The following is a 24,559-nucleotide window of genomic DNA, read 5'->3' on the forward strand; positions in this document are numbered from 1 at the left end:
ATCTCCCTGTTTGTGTCTATTCTCCAAAGCCCTTAGTAGTTATTTTTTGTTTTTTTGGAGAATTTATAGTTATTTGTGGGAGGTTCAATCTGTTAGGAGTTTATTCTTCCATAACCAAAGCAGAAACCCTTATTATCATTTTATAAAGTTCTAAAACAACAGCCATATATTATTTAGATATGTGTTAAGATAGATTTAAATAAACAAAAATATGATACAGATCAAATTCAAATTAATGTACAATTGGAGAAGGAAGACAGAGGGATGAGAGAAGGGAAAACATAGATAAACACAAATTTTTGTCTGTGTTCTAGTGCCCTGGCTGTGTATGGGCTGACTGCTGTTCACTACATTATTCAGAAAAGGATAAATATAACATGATAATAACAAGGGGTTATTATGTGATGGCAGTGTGTCATGAACCAAGGATTTTGATTAATTTAACTCTGCCCATCTAAAAACAAATGTTCACAGAGTCACCGTCCTGTTCTTAGACTCCTGAAAAGTCTCAATCCCAACATGATTCTGAGAAGCTCCAGTCATAGGGTCTATGAAATAGCTAAGGATTTATGAGATTCATTTATAGGTAAAATTTACGGACCATTCAAATTTAGGCACATCTTAGACACCTGGTTAATAAGGAGAAGTCCCCTAAATAACGCTGCCGTTTGAATGAGAAGGATAAAAAGACAAAACCAGGCGTGTGTGTATTGTTTCTTTGTTCACAATACATACAGGCTGTGTGATTGAGAAGGGAAAAGTTCCGAAGGGTTGAGAAGCCAGGGATAAGAAGAAAAGAGACTGAACATAAAAATCCTGAAGCTTTCTCAAAGCAGGAGAAACCTTCAGCTTGCATGCTTAAAAGCATGTCCACATATCAAGGACCGTGGGACATTTTCCCAGAGAAGACTGGACGAGGAGCCTCTCTGGTCTTAGTATTTTAAACGAGGCTGATGGAACACCAGGGAATATGCTGGAGGGAGGGAGATCACACTGGCCAAAGGGGTGGAAAAAGTGATGCAATCAGAGTTCTTTCCCATCTCTAATTTTATGGCTCTCTCTAAAAAGGAAGAATTCAAACCACTTCAAAATAAAATCACCGGAGACCTGGCTTTGAAGACCGGATCTGATGAACAAGAAATTGATAAAGATATAGTTTCCTGTTTGGTAATCACATACCATGCTAAAATATACCTCCACCTGACTACTATTTCATAGCAAACATAAGGTACATTTATAAAGGAACGCAGAATATTGAGAATTGGGAACAGTAGGTGGATCATCCACAAGCAATAGCATTAAAAAATAAAGGTTTTGTTTCCCGACAACCAAAAGCGTGACAACTCATGCCCAGTGTTTTATTTCTCAGGATATTTAAAAGAGCAAAACAGAAAGCTCTGTTTTTACCTGATTTTTATCTGATTATAAGGACTCCCAATGACAAACCTCTAAAGAAATAAAATAGATTTTCTTTTCTTTTTTCTTACTTGAGATCATTAAGAGTAAACTATTTTTCCCAAGTTGGGGGGGGGGGACACATCCTTTTGGTTGCTTTCACTGAAACATCCATAAAACACACATTTTAAAAGCTAAAGCTTTATAAAAGTACATTAAAAATAAATAAGGGACAGAGAAATTTGCTAATTGCTATGAAATTCAAATCTCCAATCCGCTGAATAACCCTCTGGGTATGAGGAAATAGGCCTCTTTGGGGAAAGGTAATCCTAATTATGTGGCCTGCCGGACAGGCACCCAAGTTTATGTCAGGAGCAGATGCTGATAAGATATGCTCCGAAGGAATCGTGCCTGGACTGTTTCAGCTGGGAGGGTGTTAGTGCAGTGTTGGTATTTAGCTGTGATCTAGGGCCAGCAAAGGTTAGGTTGGACAAAGCAGAGCCTAATGAAGCTGCTAGTGTCTGGGGTGAAGGAGCCACAAAGCCTTTCAAATTAGCAGCTGAATCCTGACACTCATTAGTGATTATATATGCAAGGGCTGCAACTTAAGCCCCGACCAGTAAAACAGCCTAGACGCTCCGCATACAGACAAAGGAAATGAAGTATGTACAAAAATAAAAGAACCAGAACCTTGCCAATGTCTTCCCGTTCCCATGTTGACGTTTTGCTTTTGCTTTTCTTCCTTAAAAAAAAAGAAATATTAACGACAGGATTGCAGTTGCCTTCCAATTTGGTACTAAAATAATTACCACCACGACTAAAATGAGACTTCATTTATTTTTAAATCAAGGAAGGTCTAGTCAGAAATTGGTTCTGCTAAGTTCTGTACAAGACGTAATACACTCTTGTTAACTAACAAAACCAATAAATCAAGCTGAAACACTTATTAAAGTATCTTACAGCACTAAATTTATCACTGATGACAAATTTAATTTGGGACTGTGACAGTTGGCTCCTCGCACATACAGTACTGTAAGAGATTTCTTTATTGGGGGGGGGGCGTGTTTCACAAATAAGGAATGCTAAAACTTACTAGAAATTTTCAGAGATGTAAAAGATGACTTCCAATAGAAAACTGTGTTTTCCCCACAGCATCCCTGTCCCTGGGAAAAGTTATGCATTAAAATCCTTTTCCAGCCAGTTCTATCATTCACACATTCGAGTTAGCAGAATTTTAAAAATGGTGATAATGAGCATTTTACGAAGCAATTTATAATCATCACTCAGTTAACCCACACATTCTATCTCCACGGTTAGGTCAGTGCAAGTCCCTTGATAATGAAGATAAGAAAATTGAGATAGAGTTTTCCCCTACCTAACAGGTAGAATAATTTCAATCTGTGGCCGTGTCATTTAGCACAAGGGAGGGTGGAAAGAAAAAAAAGTAAGGAAATTCTCAAGATTGCGTTGGGTTTTATAATTATTCCAGACTGTAGCTAAAAGGACAATATTCTCGCTTTAAGTATCAAGTGAGAATTACATTCCAAATACACATAGAATTATTATTAATAGGTAACCTTTGCTCAACACCATACTTCTAGACTACATAATATGAATAATGCCTTATTTTCTGTTCCAGTCAACTGCCCTATGAAAGCTTATTGTACAACACAACCAGGCTACACAAGTTATATTTTCTATAAACTTTTCCTCCTCCTAAACCATAGCTCTGCAATTCTGCATTAGCATTTTCTTGCTGTCTTTTCAAAACGTATTTTCTTTCTTGACAAAGCAATCAGCATATAAAAACCAAATTTCACCGCCTGGCCTGGTCCCGTTTAAGGCAAACCAAACACCCTAAACCACAGTCTGACAAGGGGAACGCATTAAGCTCTGGGACAAAAGCATCCGAGGAGACCTGTTTTGCAGACTGATTAATAGAAACAAGCTCCAAGGACTAATCACAAGTCGAGCAAGCCCTGTTTTGCAGATTAATAGAACAAAGACACACGAGAGGAGGGGAGGTTACAGCACTGGAATACAAATAAGCAAAGGTAGGCACCAGGCTTTCCTCCACTGAAGTCACATCCTGGTCACATCCTGCAGACCTCAAGTCCTAAGGTGCCACGTTCAGGGATGATCAAAATGCGGCAGCAGAAAGGTCTGGGTTCCACTGGTTACCCCAGCACCAAATGAGCCATCTAGATGCCCCCTTCTTTGCAGATTCTGATTTAAAAGAGGAAATCACATTGTTTTGGCGGAATGACGCTGGTCTGGGTGCTCTCGGGGAATCCTTCTGTTTCAGTGGGGCAAACCACAGCACTTGTTGATTAGGACAGACCCATTCACCTCCCCGTCTTCTTTTTAATTTACAAAAATTTTAATTGATTTTTAGGGAGAGAGGAAGGGAGAAGGAGAGAGAGACAGAAACATAGATGAGAGAGAACATCAATTGGCCTTCTCCTGCATGCCCCCCACTGGGGATTGGGCGCACAACCTGGGCATGTGCCCAACCAGGAATCGAACCGGCGACCTCTTGGTGCACAGGTCGATGCTCAACCACTGAGCCACACCAGCCAGGCACTTCCCCATCTTTTGCAATGGCCTGCCACACAAGTAATCTGCAAAGTGTGTCCAGGCCCACAAATCTAAAAGAACCACATACACAGCGTGAGCGTGACGTTAGAAGAAGAGAGTCAGTTGATAAATTACCCCTAGACACACATTTTACGAGAGAATGTGGCCTTTTTCCCCTGACTGTAAAAATAGACGTACCCATTGTAACAAAATCCCAGGAAAGTGGAATGAAAAGAATGAAGAAAAAAACATTCATAAGCGAAAATCGCTGTTATACTTCTGGTGTATTAACCTCTCAGTTTTCATTTTCCCTATATATTTGTATGTTTTTTTGCAACGTTATGATCCCTCTATATTTCAGTGGAGACATGCCTTTCGAAATGCTTACTGCTAAACATAGGAAGCAAAACATGTCACTGCTCTCTGATGACTGATGCTAATTCTCGAGTGACTAAAACCAGGTGAATGTATGACTTTTTACTGGACTTGTAAAATCTTCATCCGTGTGAGCGTCTTGTTCACTGAAGAGAGTTTACACAGCTTGGGAAACAACGCTTAGGAATTTAGATGTCTGCTTTTCACATGATTTCTGTCCTTGGTGATTTTGTGCAGCGACTATTTTCTTTCACCTTTTGTTTATTTTCTATTATTATAGAAACTCAGGGTTGGTTTTTGTTTTTGGTTTTTGGCCTCCTTCACAAGAAGAATATTAGGTTCAGTGGACGAAGAGAATGCATTTTCCCCCAGCATACTTGTATTCTACTTCATCAGTAATCCAATTATTATGTTTATTGCAATCATCAACCAAGGAAAACCACGTTTGTAATGAAAATCATCAATATCAGCAGTTACCAAAATCTCAGAGCTGGCTCCGGAGCACAGGTGGGGCCGTGGTTTCCAGGCTAGCCACACTTCGGACTTTCCAAGGCAGTGATCCTGTTTCTCTCAGGCTTCTCAGAACAGAGTTCACACTCGACAGAAGTTCACTGCCACAGCCAACGACCTTACAAACCAATACCTTCCTTGGCGTCAGGGTTTCCCTTTAACATCAGACGGAACAGCTCATACACAGGGTTTCTGAGCGTAGGAAGGCGCTCGGTACCTGAATGTTCCCTCGCCTTTCATGGGCCTATCTCGGAAGCTGCTGTGCAGGCCACAGCCACACAGAACTGGGCTCCGGTAAGAGCTATTTAAAAGCACAGAGGTCGCCCTGCGGACCAAAGAATCCCGGGTTCGGTTCCCGCTAAGGGCGTGTACCTTGGTTGCAGTTTGTTCCCGGCCGGTTGGGGTTGTGTGGGTGGCAACCAGTCGATGTCTCTCTCTCACATCGATGTTTCTCTCTTCCTCCCTCTCTCCCTCTTGCTCTATCTGAAGATAATGCAAAGGTGTCCTTGGGTGAGGATAAAATAATAATAATAATATAAATAAATAAAAATAAAAAATAAAAGCACAGAGGTCAAGGCCAGCACTAGACACACTCCCTCAGGGTCCCATTTTTCCTACTCATTCTGCTGGACCAACAGGTAACTTCTTCTTACAGAACTGTATCTTTTTAAGGGAGAGGCTGAATTTGAATTAGAAAAGAAGCTAGTCTTTGCTATTTCATGTGAAAAAACAACCACCAGACAAACGAGAAGCAGGAGGAATGTATAATAACAGAGGCATCATCAGCGTAGCCTGAAATCCTCATCCTTCAGTGCTTCCTCCGTATTCGTTTATGGAAACAATATAAAAGCAAACCCCACAAATGGAGCTTCTTAAATTTCCCTTCCACTGTATTGGTTTCCTTAAGTGATAACCCCACTGGAAAAGAGTAAAACAGTAGAGCACGGTGGCCGACAACTGCCCATGGGCATATTTCCAACTAATTTTCCTTCAACGATTTCTGAGTAGGTTTTAGTCTAGCATCTTTTATTTGTTCTGAAAGGATCAAAATAAGAAGGTGCTTTTTTGTTGATACTTCATTCAAAATAAAAACAGAGACCAGATGATGACTAGTGAATTGGGGACTGGGCTGTAAAATCATTCAGATAATTAAAACTCCCCCCCACCCCCCTAGTTTCTGTCTTGGATATTCCTGTTTTTAGAACCAGGTAACTCCAAGCTCCTTATTGCTCGAGGCCGTGTGTGGCATGAAAACTCAGTACATCTTATCAGATTCAGTGTTCAGACTAAATATGTCCCATGATTTCAATACACAGTAGCTTGAAATGCAGCGAGAAAAACAGTAATCTCCAGTTATTAAGCCAGGCAGACAGCAGAGCCACTTAGTTTTAAATGCAATCATTTTGTCCCAAATATGTAAAAAAAAAAAAAAGTGCATAACCAATTTTAGGGAAAAATGGAAAATCAGTAATGTCTACTCTGACCTGTTTTTTTCCTATTACAAACACGGTATTGGTTTTACTTAGTCTTCAGTAATGATTTACTAGAAGTGCATATGAAATTTTAGCACCACTTTTTAATAAATGTGATCTATCCTAAACCACCATGCCAGACATTAGACCTAAAAGTATCTAAATTACCCAATGAATGTCACCAGCACCTTCAGACTCTGTCTTGGGAAATTTTATTCTGGGAAGAATCTTACTTAGGCTAGCTAGTTTTTAACTATTTTCTCCAATTTGCCTTTTACATACCAAGTGCTTCTCTTCATTGACTTTTCATTTTTCAATATAAATTTCATACTTGGACAGTACTAGTTATAGTAACTCTATTTACACTTTAGCTAAGCTGATCTTTTCTAATATTTGAGCAAAACTGTCTTCCTACATCGTCTCCTGAATTAATGCGGATTTGTAATTCATCTTCTCTGCATTTTCAGAATGTAGACACGTTCTGCTAACCCAGAGGTTTTCAAATTTGTCACTCATTTCCTGTGTAAGCAGTCCTCCTGAACCATTCCACATGCGATTTATAGTCCCCATCCAAGATTACCTTTATTTTTCTTGGGTGAAAACACCAGTGTTACTCATACATTCAAAATGATCCTCATGTACATGACCTTAAAAATGTCCATACATCTTCATTTAACAGACATCCATTCACTCTTCTGTGTCTTTTGATCAAATGCAGATGATATATGGGGTTCCTTCCTTAAATGGTTTTCCCTTGTCCAGATCATAAGCAACTTGCTGTGCCATAAAACCGTATAGCCAGTGCTTTTAAAAATCCCCCTCTCCCCCCGCTCCACACACTCTAATGGGGGTAACCATTTTCTTAGACAAATTTTCCTATTCACTTCATTTCTGCCCCTTTTTGCTTCTCCTCCTCTACCCTGGTATACCATCATAAAAACAGAAAAACAAAAAACAAACAGTCCCCGCTGGGTGACTCAGTTGGTTGGAGCGTTATGCTGTACACCAAAAAGGTTTCAGGTTCAATTCCCAGTTAGGGCACGTACCTAGGTTGCAAGTTCGATCCCTGGGGCAACTGATCAAAGTTTCTCTCTCACGCTGTTTCCCTCCCCCCACCCTTCCTCTCTTTCTTAAAAATCAATAAACATATCCTCGAGTGAGGATTTAAAAACAAAATACTAGCCATTACAAAACTACACAACTGCTACTTTTCCAGGAAGAAAATAATACTTGCTGAGCATTGACCGCAGGCCAAGAACTTAACACCATCATTACATTTTAATTCCATGAAAAATATACTGAATATTAAAAAAATAAAGTCTTTGGGATTACACTTCCAATTCTGCTGCTTGGGTGAGTTATTTAACTTCTGTAACCTTCCATTTTATCATCTCCCAAGTGGGTTTTGTGAAATTACCTCCTCTGCAGGGTTGCTGTGAGACTTAAAAATGATGCTACGTAGGGTACCCATGTGTGGGTAATGCTCAGTACATAGAGATTATTGTTTGCATACCCATTTGACAGATGAAACTGCAGTTCAAGGAGATGAAATAACTTGCTCACCAAGAAACAAATTCTAAATGATAAAACTGAGACCCAAGCTCCTGGGGATAGCTGTTTCCAAAGGCCAAAGCCTACAGCCCTGGACTACACACTGCCTTCCCCCTCCTTCAGTAGGTAGAACAGGGCTGCAGCTATTTAAACTACGTCCAGCCTGGGGATCAGGTCCTTCAGGGCATGTCTTTCTGCTGGGGAGGTCCTGCCAGAGCTTGTTAACCTGAGGAATTCATGGTTAAAGGAAGAGCTCCGCCCAGATTCAGCAAAGCTCTCACTGTCAGAGGGTTGTCCCTGAGCACTACATGGCACGGCCTGTCCCCCAACAAGCCACCCAAGAGCTTACAGGTGAATCCTTAGGAGGGTGAGTGACGTCATGCCTTGATGGCCCTCTCATAGAGCAGCCTAGAAGGGCAGAGGGCTTCTCCCCTGTCCAGCTCAGAACGCAGCATAGCTTTGATTATCATGACTACTGTAAAGGGTAGAAGGCGTGTCCTGAGGCTATGCAGATGTGGTACCTAGCAGAAGGGGAGCATGCGTGGAAGGGGCTCCTGCCTACCTGTGTGTGCTCCAAAGCCCATCTCACCTGCACCCCATATCATCAAGAGGACTAAAGGAACCCGTGTAGTTGCCTGAACTTAACTTGTGAGCACATCTGAGCTCCGGGGGAGAAGTGTGCCCCAGGCAGGCAGAGAGCGCAGCGACGGGAACCAGGCAAAGATGGGTCAAGACTGTCAATGGGACCCCAAAGGACTCACTATCTGGTAATACCTGGAGAAATTCATATTGCACTTAGTGTTCAGAGTATAAATGAGAAGTCTGTGTTTGCCCAAGAGCTTGAAAATAAATGGTACAGAATCTACGTGATGTTAAGTCAACTCTTAAGAATTCAACCATTGAGAATTCCACCGCTGCAAAAAGAGAATAATAAATATGTATCACTGGTTTAATGTCCACAGGATTTGCTGGGGGGCCCACCCGGTCTAGCTGCCTACCAAACCTACACCTTACCGACCAAACCCACACCTCACACTAACTTCTTTTACCGCAGCTTGAAGAGGTGGCCTCCTGTTCTAACTGAAACTCCCATGGCTGCTCACAGCCTGGAGCTCAGGCATCTGAGGTACAGAAAGGACACTAAACAGCTTAAAAATACTGTTGAAGCCTTTTCTTGGAAAACTCTCGCTGCCTCCAAGTTAAGTTTGCCAACTATTCCCATTCCTCACCTTCACTAAACCTACACACCTAGGGAGATGCTGCTATGCTTTCTATAGTACTGAATGTTCAGGAAGGATCTAGATATGTTCGTGAACTTCATGGGCATAATTTAGCACTCTGCTGGGTTCCATGATGCTCTACCAGCTCTGGTCCTCCTTATAGATTTATGGCTGTGCTAGATTTTGGAAATATTTTCTTTCCTTTCGTCACCGAGTGTCTCATCTGTGTAGACGTTCAGTCCATCAGCCACAGACATGTCTTTGTCATCATTCATTCATTCATTCATTCAGCAGATACAGACTGAGCATCCTCTATGTGCCAACCCTGGGATGGCCTAGGATATGCATAGAGAACAAAGACAACAGAATCCCTGCCCGCATGGAGCTTATAGCCACTGTATAATCTCCTTCCACCCACCAGCAGTAACTCTAGGTTAAAAAGAAACCTGTCAGTTTCACATGAGAAAATGAAAGAACACCCAGCAGCCAGCCAGCTGGGTCTCAACGCGAAGGTCCAGGCCTTCTCTGTGACATGGTGCCTGGACCCTCGCCAGGCCTGACTTCAGCAGGGGCACACGGCCAGCAGTTCCTTCATGGTGCACATGCCCAGGGCCGCTGTCTCTCTCACCTGCCACTTGGTGCTTGGGAGGGGAAAAGCCATGCGCACCTCGTGCCTGGCCCCCTGAAGGGTGTGCAAAGGAAACAGAAGCTGTCTATGAGCAGAAAGACCAGAAGGAGCTGATCCGTGTCTTAGGAGACGCAGATTGTTCATTTTTAAAACCCTAGGTTCCGGAGCACACCGTGCAAAAGATACTAGATCATTCCTTTGTTGTGTCCCCCCAACATTTCCTATTTCCCCCCGCAGGCACCTGATCACTGAGCCCTGAGAGCTCTCCAAGTATGTTGGCTGGGATTTCTGTCTGCCCTTGCGGTGATTACATGGATGCTGCCGAGTGTTCCAAGTGGCGACTTCCTGCGCTGCCTCAGGTCGAGGAGCAGAGAGGCAGCGGTGGTTAGTAGGGTCCCCTGGTTTAATCTAAGGAACTCAGCCAAGGAACGCTGGGCTCTAGTCCCACTTCCCAACCTAACTCTCCGGCTGTGGGCAACTCTATTTTTGCTTCCTCTGTCAAAACGAGGCAATACTGAGTACCTAGAAACGCCTGTAGATGCTATTTATTATTGTTGTTAATACAGACTCTGCTTATTTTAATTGTTTAGAATTGTTTTTCAATCTAAATTTTAATTACTTAGAATGACTGTGAAACCCAAAATGAGATAACACATGAGAAAACTGTCTGAGTGAAAAAATACCATCCAAATTTGTCTGCTAATTGAGTTTGTCCCTCAGAATGTGTAGGCAAAAATTCAAGTTGTACCCATGGCTGATAAGCACACCAACACCTCTACGCCGGGTTTGTCTATACATCCACCACCAGCACATCCGAGAAGCACCGCGACAAGCTTCCAAGGCTTGGACAGAGAGGGGAGATGGGTATGGGGTGCGTCCGACATCACAAGCTCTGCATTAACCAATTTCCAAAACGCTATTTACTGACATGGCTATCAATAGGAGGTAGGAAGCAAAGGTATCGGTTTTGCTTTCTCCTTTTTCAAATAAACAGGGCAGTTGTTCAACCAGAAGTGAATGTGATCCCGGGCGGCTTTAAGAGCAGTCAGCTGCGTTCTGAAATGGGCAAAAATGTAAACAGAGACTGAAACTCTAGCACCGGGCAGAGTGGCCATAGGTTTCATAATGGGAGAGTCTTAGGGCCCTGAGCCAAGAAAAATGAAATGCTAGCCTGGGCCTTTAAACAGAATCATGTAAAAGCAGAGTGCATATTTGTTTAACACACACACACACACACATACACACACACACACACACCTTTTTCTGTGCCAATGCCTTTCTGAAACCTCCTGAATAAAGGCCGGAATCCTGAGAACGTGATACAGAACCAATATCGTTTGTATGGTTCTGGTTCTTTAGCATGAAAGGGCTTTCCTGCTGAATGTGGGAATGTTTCTTTCTTTCTTTCTTTTTTTTCTTTTGGCCCCAGTTAATTACAAAGTATGACTGTGAAAATAAAATAAATGAGCCCATTCCATCCATCCCCATATCTGAATTCTGTCACAGGAGTTGCCAATTGGTTTTCTAGTCCTTTCACTCGATATCTGCTGTTAATTTGTTCGCTATTTCGAGAACTTGAAGACTGTCATCAAAGTACATGATGCATTACAAAACTTATAATTGGAAATTAAAACATCTGACGCTTTTCTGACAGAGTAAACATAAAGCACTCTTGCACAGAACAGAACAAGGAAACGTGAGCAACCTTGTAGCTATTGGGTTGCGAGCACAGTTGCAAATGCTGTGGAGAGGGAATCAACACTTAACTCCCACCCTGAAAAACGCTGAGAAAATTACATCTAAGTGAATGAATGAACTCAACATGTTTATGATCCTAAATGGGGGGAAGCGGAAGGGGGAGGGGCAAAAATCCTGCTCACCCTTCCTTGCAAAATGCAACTCAATGGGCTTTCTCTGGCTAGTTCGGCCGTTTTAGAATTACGCTGCCTAGGCCCCAGATCTAATTTTCCTGCTGCAGAAGTTAAGGCACTTCCTCCACAGTTACTAAATCTGACAAATTACACCTGGGTCTACTCTAACATGAAGAAGTGTGCCCTTTGTTCCTGACCCCTTGGTCGGCACAGAGATCACATTCCTGCACATTGGAAAGCCCCACTCATATTCATTAGAAGCCACGGGAGACCGGCTCTGCCTTGCTGTGGAAGAGGGGGGCTAGGCGCCGGCTGCTGCTGAACCACCAGACTGCTCCACTCAGGTCGGAGCAAGGGAGACTTGTTACTTTTTGCAGCTTGGCTGCTGATCAATTAGTACCTGGATTTTTTTTTATATATATATACAGCATCTTAGTAACAAAAGAGCACTTAAAATCAGAACAAAAGGAAGGGGCTAGATGATGTTTAAATGCCGAGTCCCACCAGTTTACTGAAAATTGTACCACAATGCTGGCTCCGCAGATCAGTAACCAAAAATACAAAAATGGTTCTCAAATCCCACTGCCCCCTACGCTGGCCAGACAAGCCGTTGGCTGCCACAGTGGCTAATACTGGACAGATTCGAGTGTTTTCTCCTCTTTCTAACCATACGCAGCCTTTGGAAAAGACATTACAGGGCTGAGAGTGATCGTAAAGAGGAAACCAGGAAGCACCTTGGCGGCAGAGAATCAACGTGAGGGACACAAGAAACCCACAAGCTTTCCTGTTGCAAGAGCAAAGGCCCGGGCGGACCTAGCTGTCTGGCAACACAGACCCTCTTCTTCTGTCCTCCCAAGAGGAAGAGAAAAACATAACAGGAGAAATTAAGAAAAGGTAACTGAACTGCTAGCCCTCAAGATAGCAACACATCATGCCTGATTCCTTTCTTCAAGATTCTTGGAATCACGACAGTGAAGGAAAATAGGCAGAAGCCACAGAAGCTGCCACACGGCCTCTTGAGGCAGGGAGGTTCCCAAGAATGTGCCAACTCGTGTCCTCCTTCCAGGGTAGCACCTTTCTCCCGCAGCACGGCACCCCACTTACAACGTCTTCAGTGTCGGCCACTGAATTTTCCCAGAGCCATCAAACAACACCCAAATCCCCTTGGTGGGGGACCCAGGAGGTACCACAGGGCACTCAGATCGCAAACACACGTGAACTCTCTGGAGAGCTGTGTGTCACTCTCCACATACACGCTCCCGCTAAGCTGTAAATCAGGAGAGACTGCTTTCCTCCTCCGGGATCTTCAGGAAACTTTCAGCCGTGCTGTAAGTTCTAAATGTGTAACAACCATGAACTCACACTCCTTTTCGATGGGAGACCAAGGCACAATCCACATTTTTTCGATGCATGAGTCACAGCTATCTTCCTGGTCAGATGACTGTTACTTTTGAGAAATCATGGCAGGATGGAAATTCTTAGCATCAAGGTTCTTATTTTGTTTTCTGTTTTTAGATCAATACCACTAGCAATAACAGCAAAATCTTACTATTTCCTCCCCAAAAGTCGTTGGAAAAGCAAGTAAATCACACTTAAGTCAGTTTCCATTGTTTTGGGGCTGCAGTGTCTAATGGGTTACTAAGCAGGCGGGCATTCACCTACGGGCGAATCTCAGGGAAGGAAAAACCTAAATTCTGAAGTGAGAAAAGTGGTGACTTGGCTTCTAGTCAAATTTTTAATAGTGAAAGAGGTTGAAATTTGCATAAGATATTAAGATCATCGAGCAGGCTGGAAAGATCCTGACTTCGAAGATTCTGACTCTGGTGACATTAAAGTGAGCAGCACAGGAAGAGACTAGTGCAGACCTCCCTGCCCCTCTTTCTGCCAACAGAGGCTTTAAGCGATGCACCTTGTCACCCAATCAGCAGAGACTGAACCGGGGCTAGAACCCACCCTACCTAGTGCCACACTCTTGGTACGAAATGGGCAAAGACACAAAGTAGACGGGAAACACCAACCCCACTGTGTCAGGAACAGCTACCACGTGTCACTTATTGGATCCCAGGAAGTCTTCTGCGTGCTGAGGGTGCATTAACTCATTTACCCCCGACAATCGTGTGAGAGACCAGTGTGTTGCTATCTCCCACTTTACAGAAGAGCCAACAGCCACATGGCGAGTTCAGAAACTCGCTCCCGGTCCCAGGCTGAGTAAGTGGGAGACCTGGAAAAACTGCCCCCCCCCCCCCCGCACAGAAATGCTTGTGCAGGCGTTGCTAAATCCACAGGTGATCCACAGTTCTTCTTTTTTTTTTTTAATCCTCATCCGAGGACATTTTTCCATTTTTTGTACAGACAGAGTGGGAGGGAGAGAGAGGAAGAGAGAGAGAGGGAAACATCGACGTGAGAGGGACACATCGAGTGGCCGCCACCCGCACGACCAACCAGGGCCAGAGACAAACTGCAACCGAGGCACATGCCCCTAGCGGGAACCGAACCCGGGTCTCTCCGGACCGCAGGCGGACGGACGCTCTAACCGCTGAGCCAAACCGGCCAGGGCGATCCACAGTTCTTGAACAAAACATCTTCACAGTAAGATCCAAATTACTGATGCCTCCAAAATATAGGATGAGACTGAAATTTCCTTTTCATCAACCTCTGCATTTGTGCTCTGCACAAAGAGCAGCAATTCCCACAAGTGAGGCCAATTCCACGGAAAGATCTCCCCAGGTGTAAGAGATGCTGGGCAGGAAGTACTTCCAACTTTTGGGAAACCCCAACAAATTATGTACAAAAACGAGCTCAGGATAACATTTTAGGGGGCTAACGGCACCTATTTTTTTTTTTTTTTATCCTCACCTGAGGACATTTTTCTATTTTTTGGTCAGATAGAGTGGGAAGGAGAGAGAGGAGGAGAAAGAGAGAGAGAAACATCGACGTGAAAGGGACACATCGAGTGGCTGCCACCCGCACAACCCGACAAGGGCTGGGGACAAACCACAACCGAGGTACGTGCCCTTAGCGGTAACCGAACCCAGGTCTGTCCGAACCGCAGGCCGACGCTCTAACCGCTGAGCCAAACCGGCCAGGGCAGCACCTATTTTCTTGACTTTACCACCTTTTCCAATATTAAAATAAAATTCTGAATGGTATTAATTCAGTTCAGACTTTGTCTGAAGTTTGTACCACCACCAAAAACGAATTATCCCTCACCTCATCACATATTTGAATTGCTATAATTTTGTGTGTGTTTTTTAAATTTTGAGATGCTGCACGATCTGCCCCAGGATCCAAAATCATTCCCTCCTTCGTCACAGCCATAATCTGATTTGGCTACACCAGGTGCTGGACAGGTCTGGGTCTGCTCAGATCGCGGAGGAGGCTCATCTGTCACCATCACTTTGGCAACTATCAACCCAGGGACCTTGCAAAGTCCTACTTGTCGGGGACAGCCTTCAGTCTTGTGCCCTTTGAAGATTTTTCAAAAATCGCCTGCAGTTATTGGAAAAACGATGGTAACCCCACGCAGAGCTTCTCTGTCAGTCAGAGGTCATGCTTCAAGGACTAGATGGCCACTGAGACTCAGGCTGGGGTCTCTCTCCTGCTCTTTACACACCATCCTGAGGTCAATGTCCAGGTTCCTGTTTGATAAGACTAACTTCTCCTGTTTATTCGCTTTCCCTTTACCACCTTCTCGCATATAAAATAATGGATTGACGTATATCAAGAAAGCTGGAGATACCCACTGCAGGCAGTAACCACCCATGACCACACCATGACCACCGCCACCTCAGCCACACCCTGTCATCAGATTCAAATCAGGAATGCTACCCCTTAGTGTCTGTGGGATTCTCCCGCAGTCACTTAACCTTTCTGTGCCCGAGTTTTCTCATCTGCCAAAGAAGAATCACAGTGGTGCCCATCTCTTAAAGGTCTTTTGAGTAAATGAGATAATAATTATAAAGGATTTAGATTAGTGCCTGGCATTTACAGTAAGGATTCAATTAAGAGTTCACAATCACTGTCAAGTTGATTTGAACACGAATATACTTCCTGCGTCCGTTCACCAGTCCTTTTGGATGCCAAAGAAAGTAGAAAACATCTCAACTTTCTATTCTGCAGAGGACAAACCACACTGTTGAGGGGGTGATTAATCTGAATGTACTCTAGTTGTCTTCTTCCATCCTCAACCTGCAATGCTGGGGCGAGACTGGAATACTTCTTTAGGTTGGGTGGGTAAAAGTTCCTTCTGCTGCTGTACATACACAGAGCTCTCAAAAAGTACATAAATAATAAAAACCCAAGACTTCTTTGATATGGCTTTCCTGATCTAATAGTCCCGTTTTAAAGAAGAAAAAATTGGCCCTGACGGCACAAGTCCACATAAACACGCGGTGGCAGAACCAAGGCCAGAGAACGCAGTTGTTCTCATCCTAAGCAAATCACCAGGTACTCAGCTAAATCCCCTGTAAACGTCGCCTAATTTAATCCTCATCCTAACCCTCGAAAGTAGGTAGTATTTTCACCCTCTTGGAGATGCAGAAACTAGGACTCAACCTCTGTGAATTAGCTTCTTCAAAACCAGACAAGTGACAACTGAGAGAGCCGAGACGAAAAATACGTCTTGCCTGGCCCCAGAGAAGACGCACCTGCTTCAAGTCTTCTGCATCTCAGTGCAGAGGACTCTAGTCCAGAGCTCTCAGCCTGTGACTTCTCACTGCCCATGTGGAGGCCCTGTCTGGGGAGCTGGGAAAAATACAGGTTACTGGGCTCCAGTTCAGGAAGGAGAATCAGACTCTCTATGGGCAGGGCTTCAAAATCTGCATTTATTCAGAGTTTGTGATTCGGATGTGTAGGAAGAGTCAAGAAACCCTATCTACACAAGACATTCTGAGTGCTTCCAGCATAAAATGGGAGAGAATTGAGGGCCCTCAGGCTAATGGGAAGTTCAGAATAGCTGAATCTGCATGAAGAGTAGCAATTGGGGACTTTCCCCCAAATGCTTCTGTGTGCCACAGACACACAAAGTCCCGCCCATATCGCTAAAGCCCTGCTCTCATTGACCTTGCCTAAAGACATCAGCATCACAATGAAAACAATAAACAGGGCCCTCTTCATGGTGCCAGGCTCTGTTCTGTCGGAAATACAGCAATAAGGTTTCTTTCCAGCCTCATCCTTCTCCTTGCAAGCGCCTCAGTCTGCACTAGGCTTTCTTAGGGCTGAGCAAAAAAACAAACAAACAAAAAACGAAGGGCCAGACTGTTCGAATGGACACTTACCAAGGTGCACCGTATATCCTGAATCCCTTCACTGTTACCTCCGAGTCTTGTAAGTAAATACTGTTGGTCAGGAGGGACTGGACGTTGTCAAAGTCCTCTGGTTTCAATTTGGACACAGAGGGGAAACGGTAGTAGTCCTGTTTGACAAGGTCTGCCATGAATTCCTTATCAAATGTCAGTTCATGATTCCCAGCGATCACAATTTTATATTCATAGGGCAGGTTTCCTGAAAGAAGAAAAAAAGAGCACCAATTAGCACGTTCATTTCCCATCACGGAGTACAACAGCCGAGACTGCGTGATTAGCAGACGGTATACCCAAATGAAATAGCTCATGCATTCCTTTATATTTCCATGGGAACCAAAATTTATGACTGCTCCTTTATGCTAACAAAAATGACAATAAACGGGAAATGGGAAGCTGCTAAGAAGCTAAAAAGCTACTAGGAAGACATTAAGTTTTCTGGTTCCATTTTCCTCTTTGGCATGCCTTGGTTTAAGTCCTCAAAAATAAGCAGACCACATCGTAAGGTATTTAAATACAGACTCACTGTGTTGTACGCCTGAAAATAATATATTGTATGTCAACCATACTTTAATAAAATAAATAAGCCAGCCGACTATTTTTAACAACACAGATAACTGCTAGATTGAACATATCCTTCATATAAAAAAACGTGGCACAGCCAAGCAGGCCACAATTTACATAAATGAAAGTAACTACATAATACAATTTCATATTGTAAGTTAAAGTTTACCTTTTGGCTCAGGAATAAAAAGAACATTAATAATGCCTTCCTCTGCCCCCCCATTGGAAGGCTAACTTTCAATCCATTGGGGATGGGAGAAGAAACTGTAAAGCTTAACCCCCTTTTAATATTTATGGTATGGAAATGTGAGTTCTGAGTGTGTGCTTTTTATGCAAAAGTTTCCCGATCGAAATGAGATAATTCTGGGAAGAAGAATGAAAGCTATAAAGGAAAACCCAAACACCAGACTTCTGCATAGATTTATAATGTTTGAATAAAGTACAGATCATACATATTAATAACTCACCGTGATGCTATAAGAACCAAAATCCAAAGGGAGATAGTGCCGGGCAGCTGTCCCCATCCTGAAATTAATGCCCTTTCTATTCGCTTTCATTACCCATCCCTCAAACCTCACCGCTGGGCCGTTGCTCATTTCATTTCATTTTATTTCATTTTATTTTGAAAGAAAAAAGGGCGGGACAATGGTGCCTATAATTCCAGTTTCTTAAAACTCCTGGGTCCAGTGCAAAATGAATGTTTCCTGCTATTCCAGAAAGAATGATAGTTACTACTAGCAGGGCACTGGATACACTTGTTGTAAAGAATTGGTCCTTACCAGCAAGCCAGAGTCAATGATTTAATTAATGAAGCTAGCAGGGAAGATTATTGTATCTTTTTTTTGGAGGGGGAGCAAATTCTGTCATGGGTCCACCTGGATGTCAGCAATGCAAACTGTAGAGATTACACTGTGAAGTCCACAATCCCAGAGCACACTGCAAATGTATCTGCTAACAGTGAAGTGATTTTTTAAGATAGCCAGAATATGCTTTGTAACACCACTGGTTTTTCTTTAGCTCTCACTTTTCAGGTTTCTAACAGTAATAAAATTGCTCAAATAGCATGTGGATTAATGGGGAGGCTAAAGAGAGAGATGAAAGGAGTCAGAAAAGAACACGGCAGAAAGATGAAACTAACTGAAAACACTGTGGCCAAGTGTCAGTGGGTATCCTTGGCGACTAGCCCTCGATGCTGTGACATGCCTTTGGCCTCAGTTATCTGCAAGGTGGACAGCTCGTGGAAAAAAAGAAGCCTCTCTTAAATGCATGTTTATGCGAGTTTATAATCTGCACTAGCATAAAGCAACGAGGAGTGCAATGCATACTGCAAGCTACTTAGATAGAATGATGGTATTTTACACAATCCCTTGCACTCAAAATACAGATGAAAGCTGTATTAACGGGCTGCAAACTCCCGGCACTGCACACACTGGAAATATGGGAGAGGTCCCACAACTCTAATATCATGGCTCTGTGACCCCCGTAGCCGAATACCACACCCCCAGATTCACCTGTGTTCCCAAGGCTGGAAGGTTTTCCCGGACAGTAATCTGTTCCAGGGCAGGTCCTACCAGTGTGACTCTTTGAGCAACTGTATTTGTGCAAGTCACGCTGCTGCTGCCCGGTTCCCCTTTAATCATTCATGATGATGGACTCGCTGGAAACCCTTTCTTTATGCACCACTGCTCTTGCAAGAGGGCTTGGCTGGCTTCTCGCTTTTTCCATTTTAGAGCTTTGGTTCAGAGACGGCAAGGGTGCGATTGGGAGGCAAGGCAAAAGAAAGTGCATGTTTCCCCTTCAGACCAGTTTAAAAAAAAAAATAAAACTGTTGCAAAGCAAATCTTCCCCAGGAAGCTAAGACTCCTCAGAGTCTTTTAAATCAAATTGGGACACTCGACATCAAGAAATCGCCACCAAAATGAACAGCCACAGAAACAGTGATGAAATTTACACATTGGCAACAAACTCATCTCTCTGAGAATCCAATAGCAGTTTCCAACTTCCATTCTCTGTCACCTATGTTATGAGATTGTCTGACTTTTTTTTTTTTTTTTTTTGCTGAGCTGACCTTTCATCTATAATCTGACAACCTTTATGTTTTATATGAAAAGTGTAAGCAGGGCAGCTGACAAACCTCCTGTTACTTGACAGCATTTTACTTTTTTTTTCCAGACTAATTTGGAAGGTTCTGCAGTCAAGCTCCAAACTTCTTGGTATTCAAATAGCATCAAATAAAAAGGTACCTGCTTTTATCCATTTTATTCAGACCAACTCATAGAAGCTGACCTGCCTGAATAAAAAAAAAAAAAAAAATCAAGGTCACGTACTGTTATTCTGACAGGGAAATGTTCTTGCTCTGAATGACCTAAAGAACTCTACCAACTAACCAGTTCCATCTTTCCCAATACATGATATACATCCTACCTGTGACAGACAAAATAATTTTGGATGGAAAGGAGATGAACTTTTGGCAAAATGTCAAATAGTTTTTTGTATATTTTAAAAATATGTATTTTTAAAAAACACAATATAACAGTGAAAATAACATATTGGTTCATTTTTCATTGTTCTATTTTTATACAGGGTGGGACAAAAGTAGGTTTATAATAATTAATAAATAATAGTACAAAAATAAACTGTTTCGCATACTTGTAACTGTAAATCTACTTTTGCCCCACCCTGTATATAAAATATGAGATGATTTAAAGAAAACTACTGAACAGATAATTCACAAACATGGCAAGTAACAGTACGGACAGTTCACAGATATGATCATGGTAGCGCGTGATGAATAAAATGTGGGAAACGGATCCAACAGGTCAGGGTGGAGCCATAGACCATAGTGAGACCATAAACTTTTAGAAGCAGCAGTCAGTCCTATTCTAATCTGCATCTTGTACTGTATCTGTATCGCCTAGTGGCTTCACATAAATAGATGCTCACTTAAAAACTAACGGATAGTAAAGTCAGCTGGGCCCTCACTGCTGCTCTACAGCTCTAACTGTCCCACCTCCTGCTGCTGCCTGTTCCCTAAGCAGCTGCCACAGACCTTCCAGCTTCCTCTCCAGCTGCCAGGCTCCGCTGGACTCCCCACTTGGCACACAATGTGTCCTCTGACCTCAAGGTGGGCTCTCTTCACGCCCGGATCTTAACTTTCCTATTACTCCTTTGCATCTTCTCGCCTTTCTAAGGATTGGCCTCTTAATCCCATTCCTCCCACTCCCCCCAGCACTTTCCTTTTCCAGGCAGCTCTCTTTGGTTATTTTGGATCTTTCTCACTCTCTCTATTTAATCCTCTTCCTTAGGAAAACAAAAAACAAGCAGCCCTTCACACAGGCTCACGCACGGGCGCACACACGTGCTTGCGCCTCACATCGTCCTAAACAAGCCCTAATTTTGCGCCTTCTTGGAGATGATGCTTCCTCATTTCACTGCTGTACTTCTGGAAAGAGAATTCCAGAAGCTAGCAACTGGGAGGCCAAATTCAGCCCACAGATGTATTGCAGTTGGCCCTCCACTGTGTTTTATTTTATATTTTTACAAACCGAACTAATATTTAGAAATCAGGAGTTCTGGGTTTCTAGCTTATTCTGGAAAATGAAAAGATCAGGCAATGCTGACCATTAGCCTGCCACGGACCCCCCCACTTTCTATTACTTCTCACATCTGGCCCATTTATCATGTTTGCATTGCCGATGGGCCTCTCTAGTATTAAAATTAGCAACTTAGAGACAAATGGTTACTCAGAATTCACCCAAGGAAATCTGGCTCCTGTTTCTATTCTCTTCCAAAAGTTTGCCCTGGAATGTTGATAATAACCTAGTAGCCAAAGCCAGGACTTTTTTCTCCATTCTCATCTCCACTGGTCACATTGCAGTGGTGTCCCTGTCTCTTAAACTTAAAGCATCACTTACCTTCATTACTGACATGGCTCTCTCCTTTGCTCCTCCCTCTCTGATGTTCCCCTTCCTCCCTCTTCTTCCTCAGCTCCCTTTACACCTTAGCTGACTCATTACACTCTCTTCATCTTGACTGTGATGGGTATTATTTAATACTTCCTGACTGTATGTCTTCCATTTCTATTCTTTGTGATTCTATTTTTAAACTACTACAATTTAAACCCTGGGGGGGGGGGGGGGGGCTGGGGTTACGAGTGGGGACTCCAGGCTTCACTGCATGTTAGCTGCATGACCTTGGACAGAGAGAGTTCTTATGTCCTCTTCAAGTGCGCCAGCAAAGATGGGTAAGAACTGCACCCCCCTCCTAGGTTGTTTTCAAGATAAAATGAGAAAAAGCTTCTCAAGCACATGCATGATGTGGAGGAAAAACAATCAGCACGTGATCATTCGTTTTCACTCCATTTTTTTAGTTTTCCTTTATGCACACGAAGGGTCTACCTTGCATACGACAGTGAGGTTTTTGCAGGTGTGAAGCGTGGCTTGCGGCTTTGCTTCACACGAGGCACCCAGTTCAGTACCATCCAAATTGCAGGTGCACAATGAGTATTTCATGGATAAGGGGAGGAATGGATGGACCTCTCCAAGATGCGCCAGGAGCTTCCTTAGCATTGTGGGAACTGAACCAGTCACCTTGGGCGATGACAGGATCTAAACCACTGTCATGTTGTCCTGTTCTCCACACCCCCCAAGTCCAGTCTAGCCAAATAACCTCCAACAACTGTTTTTAAACCTAGTTTCCTGAAATATAAACAGGAGGAAAATAATAATACCCCCCAACAAGGTTTGGTGTGCATTAAGCAAGATACTGCATGTGTTTCTAACACTTCACAATCACTCAGGAGCTGCATTATAATAATTCTTATAACGACTAACCTAGTTGTTATCCAAGAAAATATTAGTGTATCCACAGACTGGCGCACTCCGTGGTCACAGTGGCACTATTCTCAAAGGAAAGCATCTGAAGATGGAAATGAAAACTTTGGTTTTCCAAAGGCAGAAATGGGCATGGTCCAAGGTGTCCTTCAAGTTAACGAAAGTGTTATTAAGGACGTCGAGGCACCTGGATCTAGAGGTGAAGGTGGGTGGTCTATGCGGTCTCCCCACCGCACACAGTACAAAGCCAGCCGCCTCTGTCGAGATGATTCTAATCTTGCTAAATGTGTACCCTGAACACATCACTTCTTTCCTCCGTCTGTTATCCTCTCAGCCATCCCTCCTAATATTTACTGAATACCAAAAAAAGGTGCCAGGGTCGGCTTCTCATTCACAATGACGAGTATAACCTGCAACAGATAACATCCAGATTCTATTTCCCTCGAGTGACGACTCATTCGGAAAGTCCCTGATACCTTCATTGAAGCAGGTGCGCGGGTAAAGAGGCATAGAATATTCAGTCAAGTTTAAGACCTTCAGCTGGGCACATGTCTGATAAATCCATAACAACTTTAAAGCAGACATACAGCGAACTGTGTCAAGGTCAGCCTCCCTTCCTTATCAAATCCTGGACATTTAATCTGTCACTTACAGTGGCTCCCATAAATCACAGCGCAGGAACCCAGAAGGAGCCCCAGGGACAGCCCGATCCGGTGATTTGAAAGCTGTGCCCCGGGAGCCTCCCAGGCTGGAGCAGGGTGGCGGGAGGAAGAGACAAGGGCGGACGGGAGGGCCCTGCTCTGGTGCCCACTAGCTCAGCTCTGCCTTCCTTTAGGTTAATTCAGGGAAAGACTTCATTTGAAGAAAAGGATCGCTGGCTTAAAAACCCTTTAGAGAAGAATCACTGATTTTTCCAATTCCATTTCATGATGAAGCAGCTGAGCGCGGGGAGGTGTGCCGCTGGCTAAGCGATGTCCCGGGCCACGCTGGTGGCGCCCGCAGGGCAAGAAGAGCTCTTCCGTTTCCTGCACTGGTTCTTCTTCCAGGTGATTGGAAATTTTCTACAGCCTTATGAAATCTGGCTCTAGACGGGTCGTAAGGCCCCCTCGTACCGCTGCTCCGCCTACCGGCCTCTGCTCTCTGGTCCTAGGCAGCTGGGGCCCTTTTCGTTCACACTGTGAAGCAGAACTCCCCATTCCAGATGTCTGTCTGGCTAGGTTCGAGCAGGGGGCTTCTCCTCTGGGGGACTTCAGGCTGCGTCAGCCTCGCACTGTGGCAGCACACATCCTGGCCCATGGAAGGCACTCCCCAAATGCTACTGCAATGATGGCTGTAATGTCTCACCCAGCAGCTCCCAGAGAATGTGGGAGCCTACCTGAGAAGAAGGGTCACCGGCTTCAGAAGGAGAAGGAAAAAGTGCTCCTCTGCTCAACTTTATACAGGGCCCCAGATTTTATAAACGTGTTGGCTCTGTTATGAGATCTAAGAGGAGACTGTGACGGGAGAGTGTAAATTCAAGGTAAGAAACCCAGATGCCTCCGGGAGCCAGGAAGTGCAGCAGAAATGGGAATGACCAGGCAGAAGTCACAGAGAGCAGCAAAGGCCAAGGCACACGTGCGTCGCCATTTAAAAATAAACATAGGTAAGGACTGCTTTGGCCAAACAAGATGCTTTGCGAACTTGTCCCCACCCCTCAAAAACGACCAGAAAAATGAATGTCTCTCAAAATTCAGTACCATACAATCGCGGCTGATTTTTCTGCCATAAATCATCATAGAATGTCTTCCTCTAGAAAATTCAAGTTCAAGTCAAATTAAAATCCAAAGTCAATTCCAGAATAGTCACTTTTCTTGGGAATCTTCCTGGTGCCCGTGAGAAGATGATTCCTGCACCATCCTCTTCATTTGACGTGAGCAGGGAACACGGGAAACAGGGACAACCAAAGGGCCACCTTTCTCATGCCCCATTTTTACCAGGGACCTGATGAGCAAGGCTCATTGACTGGAATCTCCTATTTGTTCTGCTGAAACCGAGAGAAAAAGGGAAGCCAGAGTACAACAGTGGTTCTCCGTGAAGGACAGCATCCCAAAGCAGACATCACCTGCTGGGGTTCCTGGGTAAAAGAAAACCTAGTTGTATAAAGGTGATGAATTTTGCCTTGGCCTGTTGCTCAGTGGTTAGAGCGCTGGCCTGCGGTCCAGAGAGACCCGGGTTCGGTTCCCACTAAGGGCATGTACCTCGGTTGCAGTTTGTCTCCGGCCCTG

The 24,559-nt window shown here is 43.8% G+C and overlaps 1 protein-coding gene across 1 annotated transcript in view; it reads right to left on the bottom strand.

Annotated features, from left to right (window-relative positions):
• The window catches only part of MPPED2 (metallophosphoesterase domain containing 2), a 174,354-nt gene that overhangs the window by 67,060 nt on the left and 82,735 nt on the right, over window positions 1-24,559 (bottom strand). The window contains exon 4 of the mRNA XM_036258541.1: window positions 16,876-17,101. Within this exon, the coding sequence (XP_036114434.1) occupies window positions 16,876-17,101 (226 nt within the window). The remainder of the gene's footprint in view (window positions 1-16,875; window positions 17,102-24,559) is intronic.

This window comes from Molossus molossus, unplaced genomic scaffold (assembly GCF_014108415.1).
Source record: "Molossus molossus isolate mMolMol1 unplaced genomic scaffold, mMolMol1.p scaffold_m16_p_13, whole genome shotgun sequence".
NCBI lineage: Eukaryota > Metazoa > Chordata > Mammalia > Chiroptera > Molossidae > Molossus > Molossus molossus.